A 12461-nucleotide genomic window follows, 5' to 3' on the forward strand; every position below is an offset into this window, starting at 1 on the left:
TAAGGGACTGGTGTAGGGGACTGGTGTAGGGGACTGGTGTAGGGGACTGGTGTAGGGGACTGTTGTAAGGGACTGGTGTAGGGGACTGGTGTAGGGGACTGGTGTAAGGGACTGGTGTAGGGGACTGGTGTAAGGGACTGGTGTAAGGGACTGTTGTAAGGGACTGATGTAAGGGACTGATGTAAGGGACTGGTGTAAGGGACTGTTGTAAGGGACTGGTGTATGGGACTGGTGTAGGGGACTGGTGTAGGGGACTGGTGTAAGGGACTGGTGTAAGGGACTGGTGTAAGGGACTGGTGTAAGGGACTGATGTAAGGGACTGGTGTAAGGGACTGGTGTAGGGGACTGGTGTAAGGGACTGGTGTAGGGGACTGGTGTAAGGGACTGGTGTCGGGGACTGGTGTAGGGGACTGGTGTAAGGGACTGGTGTAGGGGACTGGTGCAAGGGACTTGTGTAGGGGACGGGTGTAAGGGACTGGTATAGGGGACTGTTGTAAGGGACTGGTGTAGGGGACTGGTGTAGGGGACTGATGTAGGGGACTGTTGTAAGGGACCGGTGTAGGGGACTGGTGTAGGGGACTGGTGTAAGGGACTGGTGTAGGGTACTGGTGAAAGGGACTGGTGTTGGGGACTGTTGTAGGGGACTGGTGTAGGGGACTGGTGTAGGGGACTGTTGTAAGGGACTGGTGTAAGGGACTGGTGTAGGGGACTGGTGTAGGGGACGGTTGTAAGGGACTGGTGTAGGGGACTGGTGTAGGGGACTGGTGTAGGGGACTGGTGTAGGGGACTGTTGTAAGGGACTGGTGTAGGGGACTGGTGTAGGGGACTGGTGTAAGGGACTGGTGTAGGGGACTGGTGTAAGGGACTGGTGTAAGGGACTGTTGTAAGGGACTGATGTAAGGGACTGATGTAAGGGACTGGTGTAAGGGACTGTTGTAAGGGACTGGTGTAGGGGACTGGTGTAGGGGACTGGTGTAGGGGACTGGTGTAGGGGACTGGTGTAAGAGACTGGTGTAGGGGACTGTTGTAAGGGACTGGTGTAAGGGACTGTTGTAAGGGACTGGTGTAGGGGACTGGTGTAGGGGACTGGTGTAGGGGACTGGTGTAAGGGACTGGTGTAAGGGACTGGTGTAAGGGACTGGTGTAAGGGACTGATGTGAGGGACTGGTGTAAGGGACTGGTGTAGGGGACTGGTGTAAGGGACTGGTGTAAGGGACTGGTGTAAGGGACTGGTGTCGGGGACTGGTGTAGGGGACTGGTGTAGGGGACTGGTGTAAGGGACTGGTGTAGGGGACTGGTGTAAGGGACTGGTGTAGGGGACGGGTGTAAGGGACTGGTATAGGGGACTGTTGTAAGGGACTGGTGTAGGGGACTGGTGTAGGGGACTGGTGTAGGGGACTGGTGTAGGGGACTGGTGTAAGGGACTGGTGTAGGGGACTGGTGTAAGGGACTGTTGTAAGGGACTGGTGTAGGGGACTGTTGTAAGGGACTGGTGTAGGGGGCTGGTGGAGGGGACTGTTGTAAGGCACTGGTGTAGGGGACTGGTGTAGGGGACTGGTGTAGGGGACTAGTGTAGGGGACTGGTGTAAGGGACTGGTGTAGGGGACTGGTGTAAGGGACTGGTGTAAGGGACTGGTGTAGGGGACTGGTGTAGGGGACTGGTGTAGGGGACTGGTGTAAGGGACTGGTGTAAGGGACTGGTGTCGGGGACTGGTGTAAGGGACTGGTGTAGGGGACGGGTGTAAGGGACTGGTGTAGGGGACTGGTGTAGGGGACTGGTGTAGGGGACTGGTGTAAGGGACTGGTGTAGGGGACTGGTGTAAGGGACTGGTGTAGGGGACGGGTGTAAGGGACTGGTGTAGGGGACTGTTGTAAAGGAATGGTGTAGGGGACTGGTGTAGGGGACTGGTGTAGGGGACTGGTGTAAGGGACTGGTGTAGGGGACTGGTGTAAGGGACTGTTGTAAGGGACTGGTGTAGGGGACTGTTGTAAGGGACTGGTGTAGGGGGCTGGTGGAGGGGACTGTTGTAAGGCACTGGTGTAGGGGACTGGTGTAGGGGACTGGTGTAGGGGACTAGTGTAGGGGACTGGTGTAAGGGACTGGTGTAGGGGACTGGTGTAAGGGACTGGTGTAAGGGACTGGTGTAGGGGACTGGTGTAGGGGACTGGTGTAGGGGACTGGTGTAAGGGACTGGTGTAAGGGACTGGTGTAGGGGACTGGTGTAGGGGACTGTTGTAAGGGACTGGTGTAAGGGACTGGTGTAAGGGACTGGTGTAGGGGACTGGTGTAGGGGACTGGACTGGTGTAGGGGACTGGTGTAAGGGACTTGTGTAGGGGACGGGTGTAAGGGACTGGTGTAGGGGACTGTTGTAAGGGACTGGTGTAGGGGACTGTTGTAAGGGACCGGTGTAGGGGACCGGTGTAGGGGACTGTTGTAAGCGACTGGTGTAGGGGACTGGTGTAGGGGACTGGTGTAGGGGACGGGTGTAAGGGACTGGTGTAGGGGACTGGTGTAGGGGACTGTTGTAAGGGACCGGTGTAGGGGACCGGTGTAGGGGACCGGTGTAGGGGACTGTTGTAAGGGCCTGTTGTAGGGGACTGGTGTAGGGGACTGGTGTAGGGGACTGGTGTAGGGGACTGGTGTAAGGGACTGGTGTAGGGGACTGGTGTAAGGGACTGTTGTAAGGGACTGGTGTAGGGGACTGTTGTAAGGGACTGGTGTAGGGGACTGGTGTAGGGGACTGTTGTAAGGGACTGGTGTAGGGGACTGGTGTAGGGGACTGGTGTAAGGGACTGGTGTAAGGGACTGGTGTAGGGGACTGGTGTAGGGGACTGGTGTAAGGGACTGATGTAAGGGACTGGTGTAAGGGACTGTTGTAAGGGACTGGTGTAGGGGACTGGTGTAGGGGACTGGTGTAGGGGACTGGTGTAAGGGACTGGTGTAAGGGACTGGTGTAAGGGACTGGTGTAGGGGACTGGTGTAGGGGACTGGTGTAAGGGACTGGTGTAGGGGACGGGTGTAAGGGACTGGTGTAGGGGACTGTTGTAAGGGACTGGTGTAGGGGACTGGTGTAGGGGACTGGTGTAGGGGACTGTTGTAAGGGACTGGTGTAGGGGACTGGTGTAGGGGACTGGTGTAGGGGACTGTTGTAAAGGAATGGTGTAGGGGACTGGTGTTGGGGACTGGTGTCGGGGACTGGTGTAAGGGACTGTTGTAAGGGACTGGTGTAGGGGACTGGTGTAAGGGACTGATGTAAGGGACTGGTGTAAGGGACTGTTGTAAGGGACTGGTGTAGGGGACTGGTGTAAGGGACTGGTGTAGGGGACTGGTGTAGGGGACTGGTGTAAGGGACTGTTGTAAGGGACTGTTGTAAGGGACTGGTGTAGGGGACTGGTGTAGGGGACTGATGTAGGGGACTGGTGTAGGGGACTGGTGTAAGGGACTGGTGTAAGGGACTGGTGTAGGGGACTGGTGTAGGGGACTGGTGTAAGGGACTGATGTAAGGGACTGGTGTAAGGGACTGTTGTAAGGGACTGGTGTAGGGGACTGATGTAGGGGACTGGTGTAGGGGACTGGTGGATGGGACTGGTGTAAGGGACTGGTGTAAGGGACTGGTGTAGGGGACTGGTGTAGGGGACTGGTGTAAGGGACTGGTGTAGGGGACGGGTGTAAGGGACTGGTGTAGGGGACTGTTGTAAGGGACTGGTGTAGGGGACTGGTGTAGGGGACTGGTGTAGGGGACTGTTGTAAAGGAATGGTGTAGGGGACTGGTGTAGGGGACTGGTGTAGGGGACTGGTGTAGGGGACTGGTGTAGGGGACGGTTGTAAGGGACCGGTGTAGGGGACTGTTGTAAGGGCCTGTTGTAGGGGACTGGTGTAGGGGACTGGTGTAGGGGACTGTTGTAAGGGACTGGTGTAGGGGACTGGTGTAAGGGACTGGTGTAGGGGACTGGTGTAGGGGACGGGTGTAAGGGACTGGTGTAGGGGACTGGTGTAGGGGACTGGTGTAGGGGACGGTTGTAAGGGACCGGTGTAGGGGACTGTTGTAAGGGCCTGTTGTAGGGGACTGGTGTAGGGGACGGGTGTAAGGGACTGGTGTAGGGGACTGGTGTAAGGGACTGGTGTAGGGGACTGGTGTAGGGGACCGGTGTAGGGGACTGGTGTAAGGGCCTGTTGTAGGGGACTGGTGTAGGGGACGGGTGTAAGGGACTGGTGTAGGGGACTGTTGTAAGGGACTGGTGTAGGGGACCGGTGTAGGGGACTGGTGTAGGGGACTGGTGTAGGGGACGGGTGTAAGGGACTGGTGTAGGGGACTGGTGTAGGGTACTGGTGTAGGGGACTGGTGTAGGGGACTGGTGTAAGGGACTGGTGTAAGGGACTGGTGTAAGGGACTGGTGTAAGGGACTGGTGTAGGGGACTGGTGTAAGGGACTGGTGTAAGGGACTGGTGGAGGGGACGGGTGTAAGGGACTGGTGTAGGGGACTGTTGTAAGGGACTGGTGTCGGGGACCGGTGGAGGGGACTGGTGTAGGGGACTGGTGTAAGGGACTGTTGTAGGGGACTGGTGTAGGGGACTGGTGTAAGGGATTGTTGTAGGGGACTGGTGTAAGGGACTGGTGTAGGGGACTGGTGTAGGGGACTGGTGTAGGGGACTGGTGTAAGGGACTGGTGTAGGGGACTGGTGTAGGGGACTGGTGTAGGGGACTGGTGTAAGGGACTGTTGTAGGGGACTGGTGTAGGGGACTGGTGTAGGGGATTGGTGTCGGGACTGTTGTGAGGACTGGTGTGGGGGGTGTAGGTGGGATGTGTGTGGGGGTGTAGGGGGTATCTGGGTGTGTTTGGAGGATGTAGTTGGGTTTAGATGGGTGGGGGGGGTGTAGGGGTGATGTCGGGGGTATGTGGTGGGGGGAGTGTGATGTCGGGTGGTGAGTGTGGGAGTGTAGACGTGATGTCGGGGGGTGTGTGGGGGGTGTAGGGGTGATATCGGGGGGTGTGTGGGGGTGTAGGGGTGATGTTGGGGTGTAGGGGTGATGTCGGGGTGTGTGTGGGGGGGTGTAGGGGTGATGTCGGGGGGTGTGTGGGGGGTGTAGGGGTGATATCGGGGGGTGTGTGGGGTGTGTAGGGGTGATGTCGGTGGAGGTGTGAGGTGGTGTAGGGGTGATGTCAGGGTGTGTGTGGGGATGTAGGGGTGATGTTGGGGTGTAGGGGTGATGTCGGGGGGTGTGTGGGGTTGTAGGGGTGATATCGGGGTGTGTGTGGGGGTGTAGGGGTGATGTTGGGGGGTAGGGGTGATGTCGGGGGGTGTGTGGGGTTGTAGGGGTGATATCGGGGGGTGTGTGGGGGTGTAGGGGTGATGTTGGGGGGTAGGGGTGATGTCGGGGGGTGTGTGGGGGGGTGTAGGGGTGATGTCAGGATGTGTGTGGAAGGGTGTAGGGGTGATGCCGGGGGGTGTGTGGGGGGGTGTAGGGGTGATGTCGGGGGGTGTGTGTGGAGGGGTGTAGGGGTGATGTCACTGGGTTGTGTGTGGGTGCGTAGGGGTGATGTCGGGGTGTGTGTGAGGGGGTGTAGGGGTGATGTCGGGTGGTGTGTGAGGGGGTGTAGGGGTGATGTCAGGGTGTGTGTGGGGTGTGTAGGGTTGATGTCGGGGTGTGTGTGGGGGGGGTGTAGGGGTAATGTCGGGGTGTGTGGGGGGGGGTGTAGGGGTAATGTCGGGGTGTGTGTGGGGGTGTGTAGGGGTAATGTCGGGGTGTGTGTGGGGGGGTGTAGGGGTAATGTCGGGGGGTGTGTGGGGGGGTGTAGGGGTGATGTCGGGGGGTGTGTGGGGGGGGTGTAGGGGTAATGTCGGGGTGTGTGGGGGGGGGTGTAGGGGTAATGTCGGGGTGTGTGGGGGGGGGGTGTAGGGGTAATGTCGGGGTGTGTGTGGGGATGTGTAGGGGTAATGTCGGGGGGTGTGTGGGGGGGTGTAGGGGTGATGTCGGGGTGTGTGTGGGGGTGTAGGGGTAATGTCGGGGTGTGTGGGGGGGGTGTAGGGGTAATGTCGGGGTGTGTGGGGGGGGTGTAGGGGTAATGTCGGGGTGTGTGTGGGGGTGTGTAGGGGTAATGTCGGGGGGTGTGTGGGGGTGTGTAGGGGTGATGTCGGGGGGTGTGTGGGGGGGTGTAGGGGTGATGTCGGGGTGTGTGGGGGGGTGTAGGGGTAATGTCGGGGTGTGTGGGGGGGGTGTAGGGGTAATGTCGGGGTGTGTGGGGGGGGTGTAGGGGTAATGTCGGGGTGTGTGTGGGGGTGTGTAGGGGTAATGTCGGGGGGTGTGTGGGGGTGTGTAGGGGTGATGTCGGGGTGTGTGTGGGGGATGTAGGTGTGATGTCGGGGTGCGTGTGGGGGGGTGTAGGGGTTATGTCGGGGTGTGTGTGGGGGGGTGTAGGGGTGATGTCGGGGTGTGTGTGGGGGGGTGTAGGGGTGATGTCGGGGGTGTGTGTGGAGGTGTGTAGGGGTGATGTTGGGGGGTGTTTAGAGGGATGCGTAGGGGTGATGTTGGGGGGTGTGTGGGGGGGTGTTGGGGTAATGTCGGGGAGTGTGGGGGGGTGTATAGGGGTGATGTCGGGGGTGTGTGGGGGTGTGTAGGGTGATGTCGAAGGGTGTGTAGGGTGATGTCGAGGGGTGTGTCGGGGGGTGTGTAGGGGTGTATAGGGTGATGTCGGGGGGTGTGTGGGGGGGTGTGTGGAGGGGTGTATGGGGGTGTGTAGGGTGATGTCGGGGGTGTGTTGGGGGGTCTTTGAGGTGTGTAGGGGAGATGTCGGGGGGTGTGTGGGGGAATGTAGGGGTGATGTCGGGGGATGTGTTGAGGAGTGTGTGGGCGTATGTAGGGTGATGTCAGGGATGTGTGTGGGGTTGTGTGGAGGGGTGAAGGGGAGATGTCGGGGGGTGTGTGGAATGTGTAGGGTGATGTTGGGGGGTGTGTTGGGGGGTGTGTGGGCGTGTGTACGGTGATTCGGGGGTGTGTGTGGGGGTGTGTGGAGGGGTGTAGGGTGATGTTGGGGGGTGTAGGGGTGATGTCGGGGGTGTGTGTGGGGGTGTGTGTGGAGGGGTGTAGGGTGATGTTGGGGGGTGTAGGGGTGATGTGTGGGAGGCTGGAGGCAGGTGGGGGGTGTGGTGTGTAGTGAAGGGGGGCTTGTTGGTTGTCGTGTAGTTTTGGTGGCACGGACTCAATGCGATTTTTAATTTTATGTTGTTTTTAACTGTTTTCTCATGTTATCTCATCAGTTTTAAAGGTTCACAGATAGACGCCAGCCTGCCCCCCACCCCCTACCCCCACTCGATCTGTTGAAACCAGCTGTCTTCATTAATCCTGTACCAAGTGTTGAATGTATTAAACAGGTTGTGTTGAAGGTCGCACACAGGACAGTAGCATTCCCTACCTAACCTAACATTGAGTTTGTATCTGAGTGAACTGACAGCTTCTAAAGAGAGTCACAGATCATGGAGACATTCAAAGCCCCTGCCTGATACCTGTGATCTTGGCTATGAGGACAGTTATCAACAAAATCTATGGGGCTTCAAAGAAGGGATTAGGAGCTTCAGACAAGAGTGAAAACTGACCATTAGTGGGTGAAGCATGTCACTCTGTGTGTTTCCTTGTTCATTTCAAAGTCAGAGATCACACGACACCAGGTTATAGACTAACAGATTTATTTAGAAGCACTAGCTTTCAGAGCGCTGCTCCTTTCTCAGATCCAAAAGCTTGTGGTTTCAAATAAACCTGTCTGTTCCCCTCAGTCCAACACCGGTACTTCCACATCATGGTCATTACAAGATGCAGACCCAAGGAATTCTCAACCAAAATTGATCCAATTGATCAGAGGTTTCCGAATGAATTAGCAGCTCTCTGCCAGGCAGCTGTGATCCAGTTGCAATGACTGAAAGGGATGCTTTAACTTACCTGAAGACCAACTGGACCAGGAGGACCATGGAAACCCCTTGGGCCTTCATCACCTTTCTGGCCAAAGAGACCTTGTTGTCCTCTCGGACCAGGCTCTCCATCTGCACCCTAAAAAACAAATGAGGTCTCAGAGTCAGAAGCTTCTCGCGGAGGCTCCTCACCCAAACGTGACTGTGCCAGGAAATGATGTGGTACTCACAGCTGGTCCAGGTTGTCCAATGGGGCCTTGAGGTCCTGACGGACCAGGTGGACCCTGTAAAGAGATGATCAAACAGCCAGCTTCAGGAAGAGGAACTGTGTCAAAGACATAAGCCAATTGAAAGGATCACACGCCATCACATCCAGTAGTCCCTCATCACAACACAGACTTACCCCTGTTCAAACATGGGAGTAAAACCCAGCTTCAGAGAAGGGTCAAATCAGCATTCATTATCAGGGGGAAGCAGGAATCTGTTTTGTCCTCATTCAGGTTGACGCTTGCCCGTTTTCTCCTTGATAAGGGCAGTTGCAGAGTCACATCCATCCACACTGGAGCCAAGTGAAGGTACTGGAAATAGGGCTCCTCATTCCTTCATGGCATGTGGGCATCCTGGCAAGGCCAGCCTTTGTTGCCCTTGAACTGAGTGGCTAGCTATTTCATTTCAAAGGGCAGTTAAGAATCAAATACATTGCTGTGGTTGTGGAGTCACACATTGGCCAGACCAGGTAAAGAGAGCAGATTTTCTTGAAGGACAGCAGCGATAGGTTTATACAACAATTGATGATGGTTTCCCAGTCACCACGGCTGTGAGGAGGTTTCAATTGGATTTCATTAAGGCAATTTACTTCCCACCAGCTACTGTGGTGGGACTTGAAACCTGGGACTCTGGGATGCTAGTCCAGGGACATCACCACTACCTCACCACTCCTGCCCAGAAAGGTACAAGTGCACCTTTAATCTCCTCAAAAGGAGGAGGATTCCAATCCAGTCAGGAGCACATTTGCTGAAAAGTTAGAGCCAAGTGTTGCTCCTTCCCGTTGAAGAGATGGACATAGATCCAGGGACAATGCCCAGGGATCTCCCCATCCTATCGCAGATCACCCAGTCTCATCTGCCCAATTTCTTATAACTCCAAAAAACAGTCAGGGCACAGTCCCTTGGGGTTACATGGAGTTAAATTATAAACAGGCCATCATTTGAACATCTCATTCTGATCTGATATCTGCCCAGTAATAGCTCTGGTTCTCCATCTTCTCATTTCCCTCCTGAGCTGGGACCAGCTACTGTACTGTGCTGGGTGTTCCTCAGTCAGCTTTTCTCGAGACCACATGGTGAGACCTGTTCGTTCCTGTACTGATCACTAACAAAAAGAGCTCTGGGGAGCACTAAATCTGAAAGCATTGTTACTTAGCGTCCCCAGAAATATCTGTCACTCGTGCAAGGCGATACTGACATAAGCTAACCCAGACAGCTGGTGAGGGATGGGGTGGGGGGGGGCGAGATGAGGGCCATTTTCGTATCACCCACATGGCCCGTGGGGTTCTGGTTCTCTCCACAGATGCTGCCAGGCCTGCTGAACGTTTCTATTGCAACAGTTTCTATTCCTGTTTGTGACTTTACAGCATCCACAGTTCTCTCAGTTTATACTGAGCCCATGATGCCAGCTCTTACCTGTTCACCCTTGTCACCTTTGCTGCCTTTCTGTCCTGCCTCACCAGCTTCACCCTGAAAGGAGAAATTACATCAAGAGCCATTGGTTTTCAAATCAAGCCTAACCCTCTCGCTCTTACACCTGTCCTATCTTTAACCAGCCTCCCTAGGAATGCACTCAAAGTTAGATTTCCAAAGAAGGGTCACTGAGCTCCAAACTTCAACCCTGTTTTGCTCTCCGCTGATACTGCCAAACTTGCTGAGTTTCCACAGCAATTTCTGCTTTTATTCCGCTGTCTTTCTGCTCTCTGGATAAAGCTTCTCCTGGATTCCCTACCAGATTATTCAACTATCATACATAGAAACTAGGAGGAGCAGTAGGCCATTCGGCCCTTCGAGGCTGCTCCACCATGCAATTTGATCATAGCTGATCATCCAACTCACGCCCCTGTCCCCATTTTCTCCCCATACCCTTTGATCCCTTTAGTCCTAAGAACTTGATCTAATGCCTTCTTGAAAACACTTAATGTTTTAGTGTCAACCAATTTCTGTGGCAGAGAACTCCACAGGCTCCCCACTCTCTGGGTGAAGATATTGCTCCTCATTACTGTCCTAAATGGCCCACCCTGTACCTTTAGACTGTGACCCGCTGGTTCTGAACTCCCTGGCCATTGGGAACTTCCTTCCTGCCTAACACTGACGGCCTTGAGTTTTAACCTTCCTCATGAGTCACTCTCTACATTGACCCGATCAAAGTCTTTCATGATATGAGAAACCACATTAAGGTCATCCCTCAGCCTTTTCTTTTCTAGAAGGGAGACCCCCAGTTTATTATTTTTGCTTAACCTCTCAGATTGGTCCTGTCTGTGTCGATTTGTTTCCACCCTGCCCGATGCTCCTACAGCCTTCCAGTTAGCACAGGGGAGTGTTTGCTCACTGCATGACCTCCTTAGCATGTGCTGCTATACTAAGTGAAGCATCTGATGACAAGCCAGTGGTTGGGTTCTCACCTTATCTCCGTCTTCCCCTGGTGGCCCTGATGGGCCAGCTGGACCTGGGAGACCAACAGGACCCTGGACCCCATCACGACCTGCTGGTCCCTGAGGTCCTTTCTCACCCTGCAAGCAGAAGGAGGAGAGAGAAGCAGTGAGGAGTCAATGTATACCCCAACCTGATATCTGAACTGAGAGACAGACAGCCCGCTATCATCTGAAGGAGTCTCAAACCCCTTTGTCCAGGTTGCTGATGTTCATCAATGGTATCAAAAGCTTGAAAGATGGATCCAAAGATGGCCAATCTGCTCCTTGGGATCAACCTTTACTATTGATGTTGCTGGCACAATGACTGCATCGAGCCCACCCAAACTGGGAGGCAGGTCCCCTCAGTGGGCCTTGCTTCAAATGTTCATTGTAATTGTGCAGGATTTCAGTCCTAAGGTGAGATTCTGGGAACTACCGTGACATAGCTACAGAGAAGACCAAGGGTGAACATCAAAGAGGGAGCAGGCGAGACACAGAGTGTGGAATATTGTGAAAGCACAGTGTACATAGATTCAAGTACATTCATAGAACATACAAATGAAGGTACATGGAGAGGGGAATTGACATTGAATGGATAGCACAGTAGCTGGTACATGGACAATATACAGACGAAGGGTACAATCAGGAGAAGCTGTACTTACAGGGGCTCCCTTTTCACCAGCAGGGCCTGGGGGCCCTTGAGGGCCAGGTCGCCCAGGGAGTCCGATGGGTCCTGCCGGCCCAGCCTGCCCACGATCACCTGGAGAGCCCTTCAGAAACAACACAGCTCTAGGTTAAAACGAGAAACGTCACCTTCAATCCGGGACATTCTAGATATGTAACTCTGAAAGGACTGGCTTGAGAGGACAGGGTGTTCCTGGGGTTGAGGTTAGGCCAGAGCCTGTGGGGAGATTGCAGAAATGGGTACAGACACTTTGGCCACACAGCCCCTGCCAATGTGTCCTGAGCAGCAGAATCCAAACGTTAGGCTTGGATCTCGCAGGTTCTTACATATTCCAAATTCCCCAGTCCTTTCTGTGTCTGGGAGGTGTCTGCTCTTGCTTGAGGCTGGTGGGCCTTGTTAGACCCTGGGTCAGTTGGAGCTGTGTGACAGGTCACTGTTTCCCTCACCGCCCTGAAAACAAACTTGCTTCCCCATGCCCAAATCTCCTCCTCCACCTCCAGCGAATGAACTGCTTGCTGTGAGCAGTAAGTGAAGGGCAGGGAGGAGGGGGAGTGTTGGATGGGCCTTAAGGTTTCACCCAGGACCCTGTGTGCAAAGGCCTCAACTTTGCACCAGCCGACGTTGGCTGTTTGGTCCGCCTCTGTCCAGAAACCGAGGGAAATGCTGACATAGCACGGTACCTTCTGAAAGATAACAGGTTTAACACTTTGTGTTATCCTCTAAAACTCTTTGTAAACCCTTCTCACTGGAAAACTCGACAACTGCAGTTCCGGATCAGTCTTTGTCCATTAGCAGTAGTCATTGGAAAGTGAGACAGTACCTGTGATTGACTGACTGAAGAGATTCAGAACGAGGGGATATACAGGAACTATTCTCTTTCAGATTGAGCGGTCTAAGGCTTCGTGACAAGAGTGAGGAATCACAAGCGACCACCCCCCACTGAAAGCATCCCCTTTTACAACATTCCCGGACTTTACCAATGTGGATTGGTGGAGCCCTCAAACCTCCAGGATTAACCTGCAATCTCCAGGAATTAAAATGTTGTATTTACTTCCCATGTTGGGTTAACATTCCCATTTACTAATTATTAAAGTATTGGAGATGCTGGCAATGAATGTCTGGAGGCTGAAGGAACAGAATGGGGGTCACATAAAGGAGAGATCCAGTTAGAGTTGACAACACTAATTGTGGA

At 54.5% G+C, this 12461-nt stretch overlaps 1 protein-coding gene across 2 annotated transcripts in view; it reads right to left on the reverse strand.

Annotated features, from left to right (window-relative positions):
* col5a1 (procollagen, type V, alpha 1) overlaps positions 1-12461 on the reverse strand; it is a 551133-nt gene that overhangs the window by 73847 nt on the left and 464825 nt on the right. For both annotated transcript variants that reach the window (XM_072566092.1, XM_072566091.1), the window contains exons 42-46: positions 11247-11354; positions 10576-10683; positions 9587-9640; positions 8135-8188; positions 7936-8043 (exon numbers count right to left, since the gene is read on the reverse strand). In XM_072566092.1, the coding sequence (XP_072422193.1) occupies positions 7936-8043; positions 8135-8188; positions 9587-9640; positions 10576-10683; positions 11247-11354 (432 nt within the window). The remainder of the gene's footprint in view (positions 1-7935; positions 8044-8134; positions 8189-9586; positions 9641-10575; positions 10684-11246; positions 11355-12461) is intronic.

This window comes from Chiloscyllium punctatum, chromosome 49, assembly GCF_047496795.1.
Source record: "Chiloscyllium punctatum isolate Juve2018m chromosome 49, sChiPun1.3, whole genome shotgun sequence".
In the NCBI taxonomy this organism is placed as follows: Eukaryota; Metazoa; Chordata; class Chondrichthyes; order Orectolobiformes; family Hemiscylliidae; genus Chiloscyllium; species Chiloscyllium punctatum.